The sequence below is a fragment of the Hypanus sabinus genome (assembly GCF_030144855.1).
Source record: "Hypanus sabinus isolate sHypSab1 chromosome X2 unlocalized genomic scaffold, sHypSab1.hap1 SUPER_X2_unloc_23, whole genome shotgun sequence".
In the NCBI taxonomy this organism is placed as follows: Eukaryota; Metazoa; Chordata; class Chondrichthyes; order Myliobatiformes; family Dasyatidae; genus Hypanus; species Hypanus sabinus.
The window spans coordinates 116,097-136,904 of NW_026778994.1; the positions used below are offsets into that span (position 1 = coordinate 116,097).

Consider the following 20,808-nt stretch of genomic DNA (forward strand, 5'->3'; position numbering starts at 1 on the left):
GGGCGTGCATTCAGAATTGGGTGTGAATGAGCGGGTTGACAGTTTAGTTAGAAAAGCTGTTAAAGGTTCAGCTCTAGATAAAGACATTCCCCTTTGAAAATCAGAACCTGGTTCAGAGTTTACAGGGTTAAGAATTAGGTGCTTATGGTAAATCAAATAGGACACTGGGCACAAAGGGAGACACATTTACAGAATGTTTCAGGGTGAAGGTGATCAGGTAGATAGAAATGAAATTACAATAATTGGGGGCGGATATCCTTCATTTCAGTTGCGGGAATGAGTTTAATTCGATTCTCTCCTATTGGATTTCACTTTAGATTATGAGGACACTCAGTCCCCGTTTATTGTCATTTAGTCATGCATGCATTAAGAAAGGATACAATGTTCCTCCAGTATGATATCACAGAATCACAAGACAGACCAAGACTAACAGACAAAAAACACATAATTATAACAACAGTTACAACAGTGCAAAGCAATACCGTAATTTGATAAGAGCAGATGATGGATACGGTAAAACAAGTCTCAAACTCCTCGATAGCCCATCATCTCACGCAGACCGTAAAAGGAAGAAAAACTCTTCCCGCCATGAACCTCCAGCGCTGCAAAATGTCCGGATGCAGCCTTTGGAAACATCCGACCACAGCCAACGCTGATTCCGTCCGAAAGCTTCGAGCCTCCGACACCGAGCACCGTCTCTGCCGAGCGCTTCGACCCCGGCCCCGGCCGCCAAGCAACAGGCAAAGCCCAGGATTCGGGGCCTTTCTCTCCGGAGATTTTTCGATCGCACGGTAGCAGCGGCAGCGAAGAAGGCATGTCAGAAAATGCACCAGATGTTCCTCGGTGCTTCTCACGTCCGTCCCCATCAAATCAGGATTGTGCACTGCCTCGTACTTAACAGATAACAGATATTCATTCTGGTGTGGCCGCGCGCGCTGCCGTCGCGCCGCCATCTCCAATTGGTACGATCTTTAGGGTTTTGGAGGTAAGCTAGTTTTCATTAGAACAAACAAGCAACGAGGGATTTAGTTCTCAATTCTGTATACCAAATTCCAGCCCAGTTAGTGGCGGGAACCTCCTTTAATTTGGAGTGTCAACCACCATGTATTCAAAGCCCATCCCATTCATATTCACGTTAGCCAATCATTCCAGGGTAAGGCGGAAAATGGTGTGTTTGACTTTGGATTATCCAACCAGCACCAGACTAGAACTCTCGCTGTCTTGTGGGAAAGTCGGTCTGTGAGGTTGGTGGGCATAGATGGACACATGGATAGATGGACATATTCACAGACCAATGGATGACCGGCATTTCAGAGTAGTTCGTTGACTGACATCTGGAGAGTCAAGGACAGTGGTTTGCCCCTCCCCAGAAACACACTATCCGAATGTCCCAGACCTGCTGGTCACTGTGACAGTCGGCCCCGGAATAAAAACGGTGAATGTGAAGAGTTGGCCTCCGGACTGGAGAAATTGAGGCCGCGTCCGGCTTGTGCTCAGGACAGAATACTTCACCACCCTAATTATCTGTACCCTGAATTTTGACTGAGTCACCCGGTGAATAAATGTGTTTGTGCAGCAGCTGAAATCACAGATTTTTTGGAGACTGCGGATTTGGAGTTGTGACGTGTTTTAATTTCCAATACCTTTATAACCTCTGTGCTTTGCCCTCTCAACGGGTGCACATAGATTTTGCGGTGCGCTCTTATTCGGGGATGTGTGTTGTCGAATATGGGATTGCACTCGAACCAGTGTATGCCAGCCGGTTTAGATTTACACAAGGATCCTGGGTTGCCTGCGAGTGTTTAGTATCGAGTCAGCCGTTTTGTGCACTGTTTGAAAATGATTCTTTGGGATTAGCAAATGAGCATCTGGAGTTTTCAGCGGGTTGGTCTGCAAAATGATTATGGAGTGCGCTCCTTTTCAGGGATGCGCGCAGATATGGGGGTGCTCACAGATTTAGTATTACAGCCAGTTTCGGGTACGTCAGCCGGTATGGAGATGCAAATTAGGTTTCGGTTGCGTAAAGACAGCCATTTTCTGAGCTATTTGATCTTATTTCGACTGTTCGGTAACCCATTATGCATGTGGGGATGCCCACTGATTTGTGCATTGTGTAGATATAGGGCAATCTCGGCAAATAGGGGGATGCCCACTGATTTGGTGCTGCTCGTTAAATTAGTAGTGACAGGTCAACATAGGAATTTTTTTCGGATTTCGGGGTCTCTCAGAGTTGTGGTGTCTGCTTATTTGGATTTGTGACCTATCTCAGGGTCATTCCATTTACAGATACTTCCGTTATCAATGCACTGAATATCTTGCTCAGGTATAATCTAAAGTGCACGTCGAAGTGTCAGGCTGTTTGGGACAGAAGGATTTGAAATTGCGTGAGAATTTGGGGGAGCATGACGGGTGGGGATATCTGTAGATTTGGGTGTACACACTGATTTGCGGGTTGCTTGCGGATTTGGAGAGGCGCCCAGATTTGGGGTGAACATGCTTTTGAGAATGCGTCGGCCAAAATGGGATGCACAGTAATTTGCAGATGTGCACAGGGTTAGAGGTATGTAGGCCACATACGGGCCTATTCATTCCATTCAGAATTGGGTGTGAATGACCGGGTTGACTATTTAATTACAGAAGCTGTTAAAGATTCAACTCCAGTTAAAGACCTTCCAATTTGCAAATCAGAACCTGTTTTAGGGATCGCAGGGTTAAGAATTAGGAGCTTATGGTAAATCTAGTGGGACACAGGGCACAAGGGGAGACACGTTTACAGAATATTTCAGGGTGAAGGTGATCAGGTATATAGAAATGAAAAGCAGATTTCATTACAATCGCTGGGGGCGGATATCTTTCATTTCAGTTGTGGGACTGAGTTTAATTTAACTCTCTGTATCGGGTTTCACTTGGTGTGATGTATAGGAATTTTGGGTGTAATTTAGCTTTCATTAGAAAAAAGGACCAGAGAGGGTTTTATTTCCCAATTCTCTACACCATATTCCAGTCCCGTTAGTGACGGGAATGTGCATAAATTTGGAGTGACACCAACCATGTATTCAATGCCGCCCCCCCCCCCTATTTATATTCACTTTAGCAAATCATTCAAGGGGAAGGCGGAAACTGGTGTGTTTTACTTTGGATTAGCCAACCAGAATCAGTCTAGAATTCCCGCTGTCTTGTGGGAAAGTCGGTCTGTGTGGTTGGTGTGCGGGAATAGGGATAGATGGACATATTCATAGACTAATTGGTGGCTGGCATTTCAGAGTAGTTCGTTGACTGACATCTGGCCAGTCCAGGACAGTGGTTTGCCCCGCCCCAGAAACACACTACCCTAATGTCCCTGACCTGCCGGTTGATGGGACAGTCGGCCCCGGAATAACTACTGGTAGAACAGGCGGCGAATCTGAGAAGCTGGCCTCCGAACTGGAAATATTGAGGCCGCCTCCGGCTTGTGCTCAGGAAGCGGCTTTATTAATGAAATGAGGCATCGAGGGGAGAGAATATTTCACCGCCCTCATTATCTGTTCCCTGAATTTTGACTGAGTCACCGCGTAAATAAATGTGTTCGTGCAGCAGCTGAAATTACTCAGCAAAACTGCGACGGAGATAAAGATCCATTTGGAATCATTGAAACTGAATCCTTCTCCTGAGACCTGATAATATATGAAATTTACAACCAGTGTCATCCACAGGAGGATGAAGCTGCCGGAGAGGGTGAAGAGTAAAATCACAGACCTCCTCCTGCTCTCCATCTCCGGGTCACTGCGGTTCTCCCCCTTGCTCTAACCCTTCAGCCCCTTACGGACCAGACTGGCCACTAAAATGTGCCTGACTGTCAGAGCGTTGAGCAGCAGGATCCCAGCGAAAGGGAGGAACGGAGTTAAAACCGTATCGAGCCAGTCATATCCTACCCACCTGGCGTCAGTGAAATAATTGTCCCTGTGAATACAGAACCACGGTACATTGTCGATGATCACTTTGGGTTCCCATGTGAAGTATCGGGGAACGTTTCTCAGACAGGTCAGTACGCCGGTTGTTGTCAGAACCACAGTCGCAGTTTTCCCGGTGCAATATTTTGTTTTCAGTTTCGGGCAGCAAATGGCGACAAACCGGTCAAAGGTGAAAGTGACGGTGAACCAGACAGAACAGTGTGTGGCTGCGAACCTCAGTACATTGATAACCCTGCACACAGGGGTGATGCCCAGAAAACTCCACCGGAAGTAATACACTCTGATTCGAATCAAAATGACCTCGGTGACAACGGTCAGTAGATCGGCCGCTGCCATGGCCACCAGGTAGCGAGTGGTGCAGGTAGAGAGGCCGCACTTCCCCCGAGACAGGAAAAGATCGCCACTAAATTCACTGCGTGTGCGAAAGGGGGAGAAGAGGAGGGAGAGGGAAGGGAGGTGGAAGAGCGAAGGGGCAGAGAGAGTGATAACAGACAGAGGGCATTACTGAACGCATTCCTCAAGGGATCGGGTTTCAGCTAAAGACCAGGAGATGTGGAGTCAGTGCATGGCTGCTAATCTAACATCAGATTAGTGGTCACACTGTCTCTGAACTGTCTTCTTCAGTGTGGAGATAAGACAATGTGTGGACAATCGTCGGCGATAAAAGCGATCTGCATGAACGACATAGGTCGGTGCTGATCCCGATTCCAGTCCCTGACGTGGCGGGTTTCATTGATTTAACCGTGACTTACCTGTCCCCTGGAAACTCGAAAATGATGGGGCCGATAAGGCGTACAGAGGAGAGGAACACACAGAAAACACCGGAGGGACTCAGCAAGTCAGGCAGCATTCTGTACATGGAATTAAACAACATTTGGTATTGGGCCGAGACTTTTCTCCAGGATGAAGCGGTGTCCTGGAGAAAATTTTCGACGCGTCTCAGAGGGAAAGCGGGAACAACTTTGTAACCTGAGGCTGAGCGGCTCCGTTAATGGATTAATTCTACAGCGCAGTTCAATTCGATAACTCTCGTCAGCAGATCCGTGGACACTGGTTCAGGTGATCAGACCCAATTATTGACCGACAGGCAGTGAGATCCGACTGTGACAGACTCCACAGGGAGACGTGAAACACAGGACCAGGGGTTCTCTCTGATCGATAACTCAGAAACAGTGAACTTTACAATGTAAACACATCCCAGTCACAGCTTGCGGGAGAGCTGCCTGTCCCCACACTGGGACAACTCCGGACAAGGTGTCATTGAAGGCAAGAACAACGTTCGAGTCGATCCCGTGAGTTAGATGAAAGACAGGAGTTTAGCTCCGCTTGTCGTTAAATATGAAAAAATCAGAGTGTTGAACTGACAGGATCAATATCTCTGACGGATATTTCGACAATGATCATCAAGTTAGAAGCTTGTCAAATGATCATGAATAGATTCACAAGGTTAACACACAGAAATAACGAACATAAATGGTTCTGCTCACTCACCGGGAACTCCAATGACTGCAATGAACACGTACAATATTTTCTCGACACTCTCGTACCTATCCAACATTGCAGGCATTTTCTCTGTCCAATGACCTGTCCTCACTGTGCTACAGGCGATCTCTCGGATTGAAATGTTAAGGCAGCACATGCCTAAGATTTTTAATAACATTTAGCGACTCCACAGGGACACATTTTAACAGATTTAAAAATAACTGTTTTAAAATTATTTACAAACCAATTACGTCACGCAGATGCAATCCCCGTGGTGACAGATTGCGATTAAATAATTAACTAGCAAAATGTTTGGACTGTTTGTGTGAATTAGTTTGTCTCAACAAAGGTGACTGAACCTTCAGTGGTTTCTTATCAATTCAATGTGCTCCCACTGTAAATATGTACTTCAATGGAGCCATTTGAGAGACACAGATTATTGAAGTAAATTATGTCATTTCAGCTTGTAAAATTGCATTGAATCACCTACTGTTACCATTCTCCTTGAGAATATGATAGTTTGTGTTTGGGGGACTCTAACGAGGGGGTTGCCAAGGAAAGATTGCTTGCGGTGGTGAATAGAAACTTTCATATCCACAGAACCCTCCAAATCTTCAGTGCCTAAGTCACAGTCAGAACATTTCGGTGCTCGTCCGGGACCCACCCTTCACCCTAATACATGGCCATAAAGTCTAGTAGGGGGTCGGGTATGTTTCAATCATATCACCACGTATGTGTTAAAGAACATGGCGGAGCACTGGAGAGACGGATAAGAAAGCGCAGTTCTGTGTCTCTGTGTGGATCGACCCATTGTTCCTGCCTGACTATACACGTATCCATAGACCTCGAGTTCAATTTATCCCCTCGGTTCAGTCCCTTCCCAACTGTACCCGCAAACTGCACATGCTCTCAAACTCTCATTACAAACACTTCTCAAAATGGCTGCCTGAACAATAAAAATCAAGATCACAGGTCAAAATTTAAATTGCATTCATGATTAATCTATGTGCAAATGCAACAACATTGAGATTCGTCAGAGCTACAAATCAGCAGACACACTTGCACATTGGATCATGTCAGAGCAAAATCATTTCAAATAGTTCACAAAACGGCTGCCTCCGCCTTAGAAAATAGCAAGAGCAAACTTCAAAGTTCAAAATGCATTTATTGTTAAATTATCTCTAAATATAACAAGTCTGATAGTCGTCACACCTGCAAATCTTCAGATCCCTGAAATGCATACACACCCCAAATGTGTGCTCCAAATACCACCGAACCCCCAAATTCCGTATGCACCCTGGAATCCACCGACATTCCCAAATCTCTGCACACACTCAAATTCGCACCGACACACAAATACGTGTGCGCCCCAAATCCTTGTGCAACTGAGTTAATGTGTGCCCTCAATCCGCATGCATTCCAATATTAGCTGGCAAACACCCATTCCTGTCCACATTCCCAAATCCCTGTTCATCCACCACATTCTCCAAAGCACTCCTAAATCAGTACATATTCTAAAATCCGTCTGCACCCCCGAATCCGCTGCGCACCCGAACCCGCTGATTTTCGCACATGCACATTAGATTATCCCGGCGCAAGAATCATTTCAAATAGTTCACAAAAGGACTGCTTACATAAAAAAAAAAACAAGTACAGAGCTCAAAGTTCATATCGCGTTTATCTTAAAAGAAAAACAACCTTGTGATTCGACACATCTCCAAAGTCAGTGTTCACCCCCGAATCCGCCAACACACCCAACTCTGCATATATCAGCAAATCTGTATTCATCCATAAATCTCTGCTGACCGACAGACCCTCATTCAACTCTCAAATCAGTGTGCAACCCCAAAGCCACTGAGATCCGGATCTGGATCATTGCCTTCTGTATGTCGTGTCCATTTCTCCAGGTCAGTCAACAAAGAACCAAAAACACAGAGTGGATCTGTTCAGAGTCATGCTTACTGCAAGCAGTAATGAGAAGCATCTCCACTCTCCGTGGCGAGAGATCGCTTCTGCTTTGCAGCTTACGAAGTTTGCTGTTCAATACAAATTGTCAGTCTGTGCTTTGGCTGTCATCTGTTCTGCCGATGGCTGCTCCAGTGCATATCGACCTCCTCTTGGTAACACAGTGAACAGTGATCAATTACATGGTGCCTGTCAAGTACACACTCAGCATATAGCAAAGAACTGTGGGATCTTACAGGTTCCATTCTATTACATAACAAAGGTCGAATATATTTCCGCATTCCCGCCTTTGAGTCAGCACAATCTTCTTTTCCGAGTCCGCATCAAAGGGCTCCTATTTTCAATACCCTCTCCTTAGTCCTACACAAAATTACAAGATGGTGTCTGCCAATATTATAATACCAGTGGTCTTTCCATAATGCAGGGCAGCAGTCCACCATCCCAGACGGCCGACAGCTTCCTGGGAGTTGTAATGATGGAAATGGTCTCCTTCTTCCTTCAGCTTCTCGGTGCCCTCACGGATGTGATCTGTTCCGTGAAATATATTCTCCTGATTCATCATGTGCGTACGTGCAACTGTCTCGGCCAATCAGAACACACCTGGCCCCTGTCCCCATGAAAACAAAGTCCAAGCCATTCGTATTTGCAAAGCCACTTTACGAACCGTCACCGATTTCGCCAACAATTTAGATATTGCTTGTAGGGTTTGTTCGACAGGTAACGGTACAGCTATACAGGACCCTGGGCAGACTCCACTTGGAGCGCTTTGCTCACCTCACCACAGGAATGATGTGGAAACTATAGAAAGGGTGCAGAGGAGATCCACAAGGATGTTGTCTTGGTTGAGGAGAATGGCTTAGAGAATAGGTTGAGTGAACTTGGCCTTTTCTCCTTAGAGTGACGGAGGATGAGAGGTAACCTGATAGATGTGCATAATGTGATGAGAGACATTGATCGTGTGGACAGTCAGAGGCTTTTTCCCAGGGCTGAAATGGCTAACAGGAGAGACCATAGTTTTAAGGTGCTTGGAAGAAGGTACATACAAGATCTCAGGGTTAAGTTGTTTGTTTGTGGTGAGTGCGTGGAATTAGCTGCCGGCGATGGAGGTGGAGACGGATACAAGAGAGTCATGGTTATATCTACGGAGCTATAAAAATAGAGGGCTGTGGGTAACTGGACTTAATTTCTAAAGAGGTTACATGTTCCGCATTGCATTATGGGCCGAAGGGCCTATATTGGCGCAGGTTTTCTATCTTTCTAGGTTTCTATGAGGGCAACACTAAGTCTTTTTAACCTTGGTTAACATTGTTGTCCTGGGGCAAATCATTCTCTACAACACTCGTTTTCAAATTTATATCTTCATCCAGACAACGTGACATTCTGATATACTGATAAGGGAATGACAGGGGTCGATGTTTCAAAGTCCCATCAGCCCTGTGCTAGATACCAAACATATCCTGTCCTGTTTATCTGTATTTATCTGTGTTTATCTCTAACATATCCAGTTTATCTCTATTTCATTGAAGATCACAGTTAAACGGGACACATCCATTTCTACATGTGCCAGGACACCCATACAAACTCAGCAGCTTGAATGTTTGTGGCGACCACATCTGTCCGGGAAAGACACCAACCGACACCATTCGGTCTCTCAGTGGTTTTATCTTTTTCCCGTCGTCAAGCAGCTTCTTGCAGTGAGAGGCGTGATCCACGACGGCCTTTCTCTCACCATGATTAGTGACCAGCAACACCGGAAATGGTACTTCAAACCGAGGCTCCAAAGAGTTCTCCCTTTTAGATGTCCGCACCACCACGTCGTCACCGGTTCACTGTAGTAGCATTTGACGGTCTCTACAGTTTGCTGGGCCTCTTTACCTGTCGCTGATATTTAGTGATTTTTAAGACGATACGATAATTGAACATGCTCTCAGCCAAGTCGTGTACATGCACTTGTTTAATTCCTGATGGCGCATCAGACGGCAGATCCGTTGTGATTTTATGTGGGGACAGCCCAATGGTTCCTTTGGCAGTGGCTTCTGTGGTCATCAGAACCAAATGCAGCTCCTATTTCCACTTTAGTCTCATTTCCTCACAAATCTTCCTAAGTATATTCGTAATGATTCCGTTCATATTTTCGACTCGGCCCGCTGACTGTGGATGGGAGCTACAATGGAAATTCTGACCGACTTGTTAGGCTGTACATCCATCTTCACTGACTTTACCAGTGAAATGAGTACCGTTGTCACTGGGTAGTTTCCAGGGGATCGCCATCCCGGGTTACTTCCCTTAACAAACATTTCGTCACTGTAGCTGCATCATTTTTTTTTCTACAAACAAATGCTTCAGCCCATCGTGAGAACACATATATTATGTCTAATACATTCTTATACACAAAGTGAGAGATGTCATCAGGACCAACCGCGTGGGTCGGTTGCCTCTGACACCACAAGGGTGCGCCTAACAATACCTGCACAATCTAAAATCCATTGTCTACAATATCAGATATCATTCTTAGAAAGTGTTCCAGTTTTCTGTGAGTCTTTCGCTTCGGACTTTGTCTTAATCAATTACCTCCTGTCTGTCCTGGATAAGTAACTTCTGGTTGTAGAAACTAATTTCTGCTTTAATACTTCTTGAACTTTCATAACTAGCATATGTAGAAGATAGAGGGAGCCCTGATCGCAAGTTTCCTTACTTGGGGCGGTCAACAGCGCGTCACCTACGTACTGTATTAGATTAGTGCCAACCAGAACATTCCTTACCTTTTTTTCGTTTGCAATTGACATGACGAAACACTGATTCCATCAAACCTATTTTCCAAGAAAACACAAACTCAGAACAAATATGTCAAAAGTCGTGAACATCTTTTCTGGTCTATCAAAGTAAAGCATCTTGTTGGTTAAGCAACTTTTATGATTACTCTCAAATTATTGCAATCTGAACAAAATTAATTTCAAATTCCCAAACGAAACGGTACACCAATGAATAATTTTCTCCTGAAATGTAGGTGTCTCATATCTGAATACAGATGCACGGACTTCCATCTGCTAAACCAGGATTTCACATTGCCAGTGTGGAATCCGGGTGTTCTTAACATCAATTAAATGGAAAACAAATAAGGAAACACAACGAAAAACACATTCAAACACACACACGCACACACACATGCACCCTCTCTCTTACGGACACTCTCATCTGGCCACATTTCACACCTAAATTCTGACTTAAGCGTTTAAATTTGCTTTGAGCACTTTGTCTGCTCTCCAGTGTTGTGTTCATTTTTATGTGCCGATTTCTGATTTACATTCAGCGTAATTTTATATTAACTGCACTCTTTCTCCAGTCGTTCCCCCTCGGGCTTAGCTACTGGGGTGCTTCCTCCTGTTTAATCTTTCCTTTAACCAGCTTTTCACAGTGGAAATGAAACTGGTACATCCATACTACTCAATGCCTATAAACCAGTCAGCCCCTCGGTGCTGCTGAACGGACTGGGCCCGAAACACCGGCTGTACACTGTTCCATCGATACTGCCTGGCCTGCCGAGTTCCTCCAGCATTTTGTGTGTGTAGGTTCTCTTTCTCGATCAGTGAAAGATGCATCCTGTCGCATCTCCCACTGACATTTTACTTCACATCTTACTGAGTCCCTGATCGGTGACTCCTCTGCTTCTGCACCACAGCGTCCTGAGTGGTTCAAACCTTCTGTAATGTCACTCGGCTGGTACTGAAACTTTTATTTTCTTTCCTTGTTTTACAGGCAATCACTAACTACCGCCTCTCTCTGATGAACAATCATTTAGTGCGATCCAGACAATGACCTAAACGTCCATGTGTCACCGACTCTATCCTTTCAATTATACTGACGTTATACTATATGTTATTATATAATTATATGTATAATTATACATTTTCTATTTTCTAATTATGTTTTATAATTTTATTTTTTATTATATTTACTTCAGTTAGTACTTCAGGGAGCGCAAAGCGCAGAAACAAATATCACTGTGATTATTGTACGCTCTCGTATCAATTGTTTGGTAACAATAAAGTATAGTAAAGTATAAAGTACTGACTCGATCCTTGAGGACTCGGGATTAAGAGTATCCCGAGGTCTGACCCGGAACAAAAAATAATCACTAAAGCGAACAGAAAGTGACAATTCGGCGATCACTACTCCCAGGGAATTTCACTGTAAAAGTGGTCACCATGATCAGCCCCGCAGCGCTAAGTCGCACAGACAAACAATTTCATTGGAACCTCCACATTTTGTTGGGTACCTTTCACTAGGTCTTAGACATAAGTACCAGAAAAAAAAAGCAACGTTCAACAGCGCGCTTATTACTGAGATGGAGAAAGACTTCTCAACTCCTCAGAATAGATGGATCTTTTACAGCTTAAAAAGTTCGCTTTCATAAAAGTGTTCAGGCTATTCTGGGTGTCAGCTCCCCTACTTAGTGACTGGAATACTTTTATTCAAGGACACGCAATGTGGAGACCTTTCCAGTTACACAATGAACAATGATCAGAGTATCACACGCCTCCTGCCACACGCTCACTTAGCATATAGCAACGCACTCTGGGATTATGCAGGGTCCATATATCACATAACAAGATTAAATACCTTAAAAATCTGAACGTTTCGAATATATTTCAACGGTACTCAACTTCCACACTTATATTCCAACTCAACTTCCACGATTATATTCATTTACAATAACCGGATCTTCTATTTTCCAAAGTGTTGTGCAGAATGTGGCCGTGTTTCGAGTGGTTCGAGAGTCTCCGGTATTCTAAACAAATTTTATCGGGCGGCTTTCTACTTTAGTTTTAACAAGGGGTCCTGCTGCACCATCCAACCATGTGGTGAACACACATTCAATTTGGACTCCCCCAAAGGTAACTCCGGATACAAGTCGTGGCTTTTCATCAGCACCATGGTAATTACATTGTAGGTAACACAGATGACCTTCCGGGGCAATGGGCCATTGTTCCATCTTGACATGTCCCAACCCACATGGGTGTGCAATCAATGGCAAAATAAACTTCGTGACCGGAATTGCATCAGTTCTTTGGGGATCCAGTGTTCATAACAGGGGGAACGTTGATATTCCAACCGCGTCTTTGACTACCCCGTCATTAGGCGGCGCTGTTGAGCTCTATCCGCCTGTTTATACTTCTCTTCAGTTTTCTCATTTTCTCTTGTTAACGCTTCACACTGAGCCTGAAACTGACTCATGTGGATCAAATTCACCGGATCCTGCACCGTCAGAATTTCTAACTCTTCCCTACACTTACACAATTCCTCCGTCAGTTTCAGTTTTTTCTCTCTTCAATTCAATTAGATCATCCAACAAACATCACATTACAACATTTTTAATCCCTTGTAATTTTTTAAATTTATTTTCACTAACTATTTTTCACAATTCTTCTTCCACAGTCCCGGAACCTTGGCTGTCAAACGTTTCTAACCAGGCCTCATAATTTGACCATTTCCTTAATAATTAACCATGAAAATAATCTCTGAAATCCTCTGAATCCCTGGGTTCTGCCTGTCCTTTCCATTTCACAGTTTAATATCCTAACCTACTGTGTGGTTCAACTCGTCACCAGGGTCCCAGACCACTTTTCTTTCTTTTCCAGTGCACCCAGGGCACGAAAATATGTTTACCATTCATCAACTGAGATCAGTTCGGAAACTCACCAGGCAAATCGTAATTAATCACAGCTCGCATTTTATTTTTCCTACACAAACAACAAAGTAACTACGTTGACCCCAGGCTAACAACTTAAAACATGAATTCCACTGCTCCTTCTGTACTAATACACACCCTGACCACTTCTCAAATTCACAACACTGAAATAGGGGATCCCACTGTATCCAAATGATCCATCATTTCTTCTCCAGCCCCTTCCTTGGGGGATCTTCCTTGTGATAGTTCGTCTCAGGAGTTATCACACCTTTGCATTTGAAACTCTTTACTTGTTTTGAAACAAGCATGATTTGAAACATTTGAAACAACTCTTATCAGTTCAGAGGACGCATCTCATTCTTGTTGGCTGAAGAACATCAGGCTGATGACTAACAGATTTCCATTGGATGTAGTCCAAGGGCTACTCAACATCATGCCAAAGGTAATTTCTTTTGTTCTCCTCCACTATGGATCCAAACAGACACACTGCGTCGCTCAGACTCTCAGCAGAAATATCGAAATTCCTTCTGCAGAACTGCCACTGTACGTAATACACACCTTATCTCAGAGTGACTTCAGGTTCAGAGATAACGAGATTACTTCTGCAAACCTGACAGTGTACATAATGCACAGATTATGTGAGAGTGATTTCAGGCTTACAATGGGAATACCAGTAACTTCTTGTGTAAAGTTGATCTTATCAGGTTATCCCATAGCAATCAGTTCACAAAATGGGGGTTAAAGAGCAGCTTCACAAAATGGCAGCCTCTATTCCTTCGACCTCATGGCAAAAACACAGACAATTGATCACTCTACTTCCACTGTCATTGACCCATTCACGTTCGATGTTTTCTTGCATATGTTAATTCATTCAGACAGTGGTGTATTTTGGTGCAGAGCAGTCAGGATGGGATGCTCCTCCAGTCAGATGTGGGAACTCTGGACATCGGACAGTTTTCCGATGACTATTTGCAGTAAGTGCACCCAATCACAGCGCCGGACTGACTGGTTCAGGGAGTTGGATGTACTCAGGATCATTCGGGAGCCTGAAGATACTATCAATGAAACATCTGAAGAGATGGCCACACCCAGAATACAAGCTTCGGACAGGAGAAGCGTGACCACCAGCAGAGGTAAGGGTCATTAGGAAGACAGTGCAGGGCTGTCCTGTGGGCATTCTCCTCAGCAGAACACCTTGTTGGATACTGCTCGGTGGGTGGGGAGTTGATCCATTGGGGCATGGAAGCAACAGAAAGGCCGGCAGCACTGTCCACTCTGAAGCTTAATAGGGAAGTGTAAATTTTGGCCTTGTGGCAGTTATAAGAGATGATATTCTGGGGAGAGAAAGGAGATTCTGTAGGTGTGGACAGGATTTAAATTAGAACTGATTTCTGCGTCACAGATCCAAACCATTAAACTCCAGTCCCACTAAACGGGAACATTAGCCGAGGAATATCTCCCACGCCCAGTGACCAGAGTGCAGAACTGGGTTTGATAAACAGCAGCAGTAATTGCCGAGTTCGGCACCAACAGTCACTTTTGAACTTGATTCAGCAACTGTGATGGTGAAATATCCAGCCTGTAGCCTGTCGCCTGTTTAAACAGTTTCCCCAGTATGAACTCGGTAGTGCGTCACAAGGTGGGATGACTGAGAGAATCTCTTCCCACATTGGGAGCAGGAAAATGGCCTCTCTCCAGTGTGGACTCGTCGGTGTGTCTGTAAGTCGGATGACTGACTGAATCTCTTTCCACAATCAGAACAGGCGTACGGTCTCTCCCCAGTGTGAATACGCTGATGTATCATCAGTTGAGATGACTGAATAAATCCCCTTCCACAGTCTGAGCAGGTGAACGGTCTCTCCCCAGTGTGGACTCGTTGATGCACCTTCAGTTGATATGACCGAATAAACCCTTTCCCACAGTCTGAGCAGATGAACAGCCTCTCCCCAGTGTGAATTTGCTGATGTGTCTTCAGTTCAACTGACCGAGTAAATGCTTTCCCACAGTCTGAACAGGTGAACGGCCTCTCTCCAGTATGAACTCGCTGGTGAGCCTGTAGCCTGGATGAGTCAGTGAATTTCTTCCCACAGTCTGAGCAGGTGAACGGCCTCTCCCCAGTGTGAATTCTCTGATGCACCTTCAGTACAGATGAATGAGTGAATCCTTTCCCACAGTCTGAGCAGGTGAATGGCCTCTCTGTGGTGTGAATTCGCTGATGTTCCTTCAGTTGAGATGACCGAATAAACCCTTTCCCACAGTCTGAACAGGTGAATGGCCTCTCCCCAGTGTGAGTTCGCTGATGTATCTTCAGTTCAGATGACCAAGTGAATCCCTTCCCACAGTCTGAGCAGGCGAATGGCTTCTCCCCAGTGTGAAGTGACTGGTGTCTCAGCAGTTGCGATGACTGAGTGAATCCCTTCCCACAGTCTGAGCAGGTGAACGGCTTCTCACCAGTGTGAACTCGCTGGTGTGTCAGTAGGCAGGATGACCGAGTGAATCCCTTCCCACAATCAGCGCAGGTGAACGACATCTTATCAGTGTGAACTCGCTGTTGTGCATGCAGGTGAGATGAGTGAGTGAAGAGTGAATCCCTTCCCACAGTTCTTTGTCAATTCATAAGTCAAATATCAGATGTAGTAAACCCCTTGCACAATCAATGTAGTTGAAGAACTGATCTCCAGTGAACAAATGCTGGTGTGTTCTCAGTTCCCCGGTTCCAGTGGATTTCAGTGAGTTACAACAGAAAACTTCATTTCAGACACAAAGCACTTTTCCAGCTGTGATGACAAAATTCTTCATCTCCAAGGATCAACAGTGATACATTGTTAAATATCTAGTAACTCCTTAAATATCTGGGCAGAGACAGCAAACTGACATGTTGTTCTGTTTAAAATTCCCGCACACAATTTTTGTCATTTCTAACCTGTAAAAAAGATTTACAAAAGACATCAATGAATGAAAGTCATCATTCAGAGAAGTGTATGGTCATCCACTTTGTTAGAGGCAATGAGAGTGCAGACTGTTTTCTCAATAGAGAGGAAATAATGTTGAAGAGTAGGAGAATATAAAAGCAAGGATGTATTGTTGAGTATTTATAAAGTGTGGCCTCACTTGGACTGTTGAGAGCAGATTCAGGCCCCTTAAGTAGAACAGATGTACTTACATTGCAGAGCGTTCAAAGGAAATTTACAAAAATATTTCAGGACTTATAAGGTTTGTCAGATGAAGAACATTTGATGGCTCGGGGCCTCTACTTACTGGAGTTCAGAATAATGAAGGGGCCCTCATTGAAATCGATCTAACATTGAAAAATCTCGATAGAGTGGATATGGAGAGTATGTTGACAAGAGTGGGGGAGTCGAAACCCAGAGGACGCAGCATCAAAATCGAGCTTTGTTCTTTCAGAATGGAGGTGAGGAGGAATTTCTTTAACCGGAGCGTGGTGACTCTGGGGGATTTGCTGCTATGAGTTGCTCTGGAGTCCAAGTAATTGGGTCTATTTTCGGGAAGAGGGTGATGGATTCTTGATTAGTCAGGGCAGGAAGGGATATGGGGAGAAGGCAGGAGAGTGCGGCTGAGATGGAAATGGATTAGCTTCAATATAATTATGGAGAAAGACAGGACTGGACCTAGAGTTGAGATTTTTGATTGGAGAAAGGCTAACTTTGAGGGGATGCGAAGGGATTTAGAGAGAGTGGATTGGGTCAAGTTGTTTTATGGGAAGGATGTAATAGAGAAATGGAGGTCATTTAAGGGTGAAATTATGAGGGTACAGAATCTTTATGTTCCTGTTAGGGTGAAAGGAAAGGTTAAAGGTTTGAGAGCACCATGGTTTTCAAGGGATATTAGAAATTTGGTTCAGAAAAAGAGGGATGTCTACAATAGATATAGGCAGCATGGAGTAAAGGAATTGCTCGATGAATATAAAGAGTGTAAAGGAATCTTAAGAAAGAGATTAGAAAAGCTAAAAGAAGATACGAGGTTGGTTTGGCAAATAGGGTGAAAGTAAATCCGAAAGGTTTCTACAGTTATATTAAAAGCAAGAGGATAGTGAGGGATAAAATTGGTCCCTTAGAGAATCAGAGTGGTCAGCTATGTGTGGAACCGAAGGAGATGGGAGAGATTTTGAATGATTTCTTCTCTTCGGTATTCACTAAGGAGAAGGATATTGAATTGTCTAAGGTGTGGGAAACAAGTAAGGAAGTTGTGGAACCGATGACAATTAAAGAGGGGGAGGTACTGGCGCTTTTAAGAAATTTAAAAGTGGATAAATCTCCGGGACCTGACAGGATATTCCCCAGGACCTTGAGGGAAGTTTGTGTAGAAATAGCAGGAGCTCTGACGGAGATCTTTAATATGTCATTGGAAACGGGGATTGTGCCAGAGGATTGGCGTATTGCTCATGTGGTTCCATTGTTTAAAAAGGGTTCTAGAAGGAAGCTTAGCAATTATAGACCTGTCAGTTTGACATCAGTGGTGGGTAAATTAATGGAAAGTATTCTTAGAGATAGTATTTATAATTATCTGGATAGACGGGATTTGATTAGAAGTAGCCAGCATGGATTTGTGCGTGGAAGGTCATGTTTGACAAACCTTATTGAATTTTTTGAAGAAGTAACGAGGAATGTTGACAAGGGTAAAGCAGTGGATGTAGTCTACGTGGCTGTAGTCTACATGGACTTCAGCAAAGCCTTTGACAAAGTTCCACATGGAAGATTAGTTAAGAAGGTTCAGTCGTTAGGTATTAATGCTGGAGTAATAAAATGGATTCAACAGTGGCTAGATGGGAGATGCCAGAGAGTAGTGGTGGATAATTGTTTATCGGGATGGAGGCCGGTGACAAGCGGGGTACCTCAGGGATCTGTTTTGGGCCCAATGTTGTTTGTAATATACATAAATGATCTGGATGATGGGGTGGTAAATTGGATTAGTAAGTATGCTGATGATACTAAGGTAGGAGGTGTTTTGGATAATGAGGTGGATTTTCAAAGCTTGCAGGGAGATTTATGCCAGTTAGAAGAATGGGCTGAACGTTGGCAGATGGAGTTTAATGCTGAGAAGTGTGAGGTTCTACATTTTGGCAGGAATAATCCAAATAGAACATACAGAGTAAATGGTAGGGCATTGAGGAATGCAGAGGAACAGAGAGATCTAGGAATATCTGTGCATAGTTCCCTGAAAGTGGAGTCTCATGTAGATAGGGTGGTGAAGAGGGCTTTTGGAACGCTGGCCTTTATAAATCAAAGCATTGAGTACAGAAGTTGGGATGTAATGCTAAAGTTGTACAAGGCATTGGTAAGGCCAAATTTGGAATATTGTGTGCAGTTCTGGTCACCGAATTATAGGAAAGATATCAATAAATTAGAGAGAGTGCAGAGACGATTTACTAGGATGTTACCAGGGTTTCAACAATTAAGTTACAGAGATAGGTTGAACAAGTTAGGTCTATTCATTGGAGCGTAGAAGGTTGAGGGGGGATTTGATCGAGGTATTTAAAATTTTGAGAGGGATAGATAGAGTTGACGTGAACAGGCTGTTTCCATTGAGAGTAGGGGAGATTCAAACTAGAGGACATGATTTGAGAGTTAGGGGGCAGAAGTTTAAGGAAAATACGAGGGGGTATTTCTTTACTCAAAGAGTGATAGCTGTGTGGAATGAGCTTCCTGTAGAAGTAGTAGAGGCCAGTTCAGTTGTGTCATTTAAGGTAAAATTGGATAGGCATATGGATAGGAAAGGAGTGGAGGGTTATGGGCTGAGTGCGGGTAGGTGGGACTAGGTGAGATTAAGGGTTCGGCACGGACTAGGAGGGCCAAGATGGCCTGTTTCCATGCTGTGATTGTTATATGGTTATATTGTTATATGGTTATATGGTTATATGAGCAGACTCGATGGGCCAAACAACCTCATTCGGCTCCTGTATCTGATTAATTTTCACAGCCGATATATTGTGAGATAATTTTAATCTCCTTTCTGAACTCTGACATCACACTGTTACAGCGAGGATCAACCCAAGTTGGGGGAAAAACTCACCTTCTAACTGCTCATGATGCCGGCAACTGGTCTGTCCATCTAATTCCCCAACAGATTTCCTGTCTGTGTGAGAATGGGAATTTCAATCTGTGACTTAGCTCAGTCTGATTCCTTCCATTAGTATTATTCTCTGTCCCATATTATTCCGAGCTGCGCAGTAACTGAAATGTTCCCACACAGACAGCCTTTGCTGCTGCACAGCTGGTGTTTTGTTGATGCCGTGCTGTTTTCAGGCTGTTTAAACATTTAACTTTCAGACAAATGGTCGGTCCATACGTTCTGAGAAAAATAAATTAGAGAAAACATAGGTATTATTTCAAGTTCTGATCGTGTACGGCAGCACTACAAAGAGCATGTGATGTTACATAGCAAACCCTGGAGAGTTTCAAATTACTCTGCCCCTCCGCACAGGTGATTGACGGTGGAGAGCCCGTCAGCGGCAATGCCAATGAACATGATGGGGAGGGCAGTCCTTGTTCTCATTGGAGTGTGGCATATTTGTGATGAGAACGCTACAGGTCACTTGTTAACCAGGCCAAAGGTAATTGGTATTATTATGTACCCAAAGCGAATGGTACTAAACAAGTTCTCACAGGTAGAAAGGTCCAGATCAAGATGGAACAAAGGTGATTTCCACAAGGACTAAAGCTGATGTAAGGATTTTGTTTCCTTCTTTTCATACAGTAAAAATTGACATTTTCATTGACTGGAAGGTCAGCTCCTCAGTGCTCGGTGGTGCCCGAGTGATCCATCTACTCCCCTTCCCTCCCCCTGCGATTCCAAATACGGCCTACGGACTAACGGGGAAAACGCTGGCCCTGTCATCAATGGCTGCCTCATTACCCAGAAACCTACACGAAGAAGAGACCCATCTATCCGCCACGGCTCCAGCGTCTCCGCTCCTCAGCAGCAAATTCCCCGGAGCCCCCGTAGAGAGAGGGGTAAGGACTTGGACTAACCCGGGGTGGGGAAGAAAGGTGTGGCCGGTCGCGGTTCGGACGCCGGTACCGATGATAATCCGCCCGGATCCCCGCTCCTACCTGCAGCGAGTCTCCGAGCTTTTTGTCCACCGTGCGCATGCGCGGAACGCCCGCGACCCTTACGCATGCGCATGTGATCGCCTGGTCGCTGACGGCGATTTCTGGAACTAACAGGAGAAAGTCTGCAAATGCTGGAAATTCAAGGCGACTCACACAAAACGCTGCAGGAACTCAGCACCTCAGGCAGCATCTATAGAAAATTATGAACAGACGGCGTTTTTTGGCAGAAAGCCTTCTGCAGGGCAGAGAAGCACAGGGGAAGGTGCCAGAATAGAAATATGGTGGGGGAGGGGAAGAGGCGAGCTGGAATTTGATGCCGGGTGGGTGGGGAAGGTCAAGAAAGGGTGGGCTGGAGAATAAAGAATCTGATAGGAGGGGAGAGTGGACCAGAGAGAGGGCAGGAGGAGGGTCCCGGGAGGAATGTAGGAAGGTGAGAAGTACAAGGTCAGAGTGGGGCATAGAGGAGGGTGACGGTAATTTATTCACAGGAGGGGAAATCGATGTTCATGCCGTCAGGTTGGAGGGTACCCAGACGGAATATAATGTGTTGCTCCACCACCCTGGGGTGGGGGGATGGGAGCTCATCTTGGCACAAGAGGAGTCCATGGATCGACACGGCGGAACAGGACTGGGAATGAAGAATTAAAATGCG

The 20,808-nt window shown here is 44.6% G+C and overlaps 1 protein-coding gene across 2 annotated transcripts; it reads right to left on the reverse strand.

Annotated features, from left to right (window-relative positions):
• Positions 1–250: 250 nt before the first annotated feature.
• LOC132385805 (zinc finger protein 135-like) lies at positions 251–20,145 on the reverse strand. Of its 2 annotated transcripts, XR_009509296.1 has the most exons (3): positions 19,117–20,145; positions 10,160–10,207; positions 251–969 (listed from the first exon to the last, which is right to left on the reverse strand). XR_009509296.1 is itself a non-coding variant. In XM_059958026.1 (2 exons), the coding sequence occupies exon 2, from the start codon at positions 15,614–15,616 to the stop codon at positions 14,684–14,686; it is 933 nt and encodes a 310-aa protein (XP_059814009.1). In that variant the 5' UTR covers positions 15,617–16,009; positions 19,117–20,145; the 3' UTR covers positions 10,546–14,683. The 2 variants fall into 2 exon arrangements, 1 of the variants encoding a protein (XP_059814009.1); XM_059958026.1 differs by lacking the exons at positions 251–969; positions 10,160–10,207 and adding an exon at positions 10,546–16,009.
• Positions 20,146–20,808: the final 663 nt, after the last annotated feature.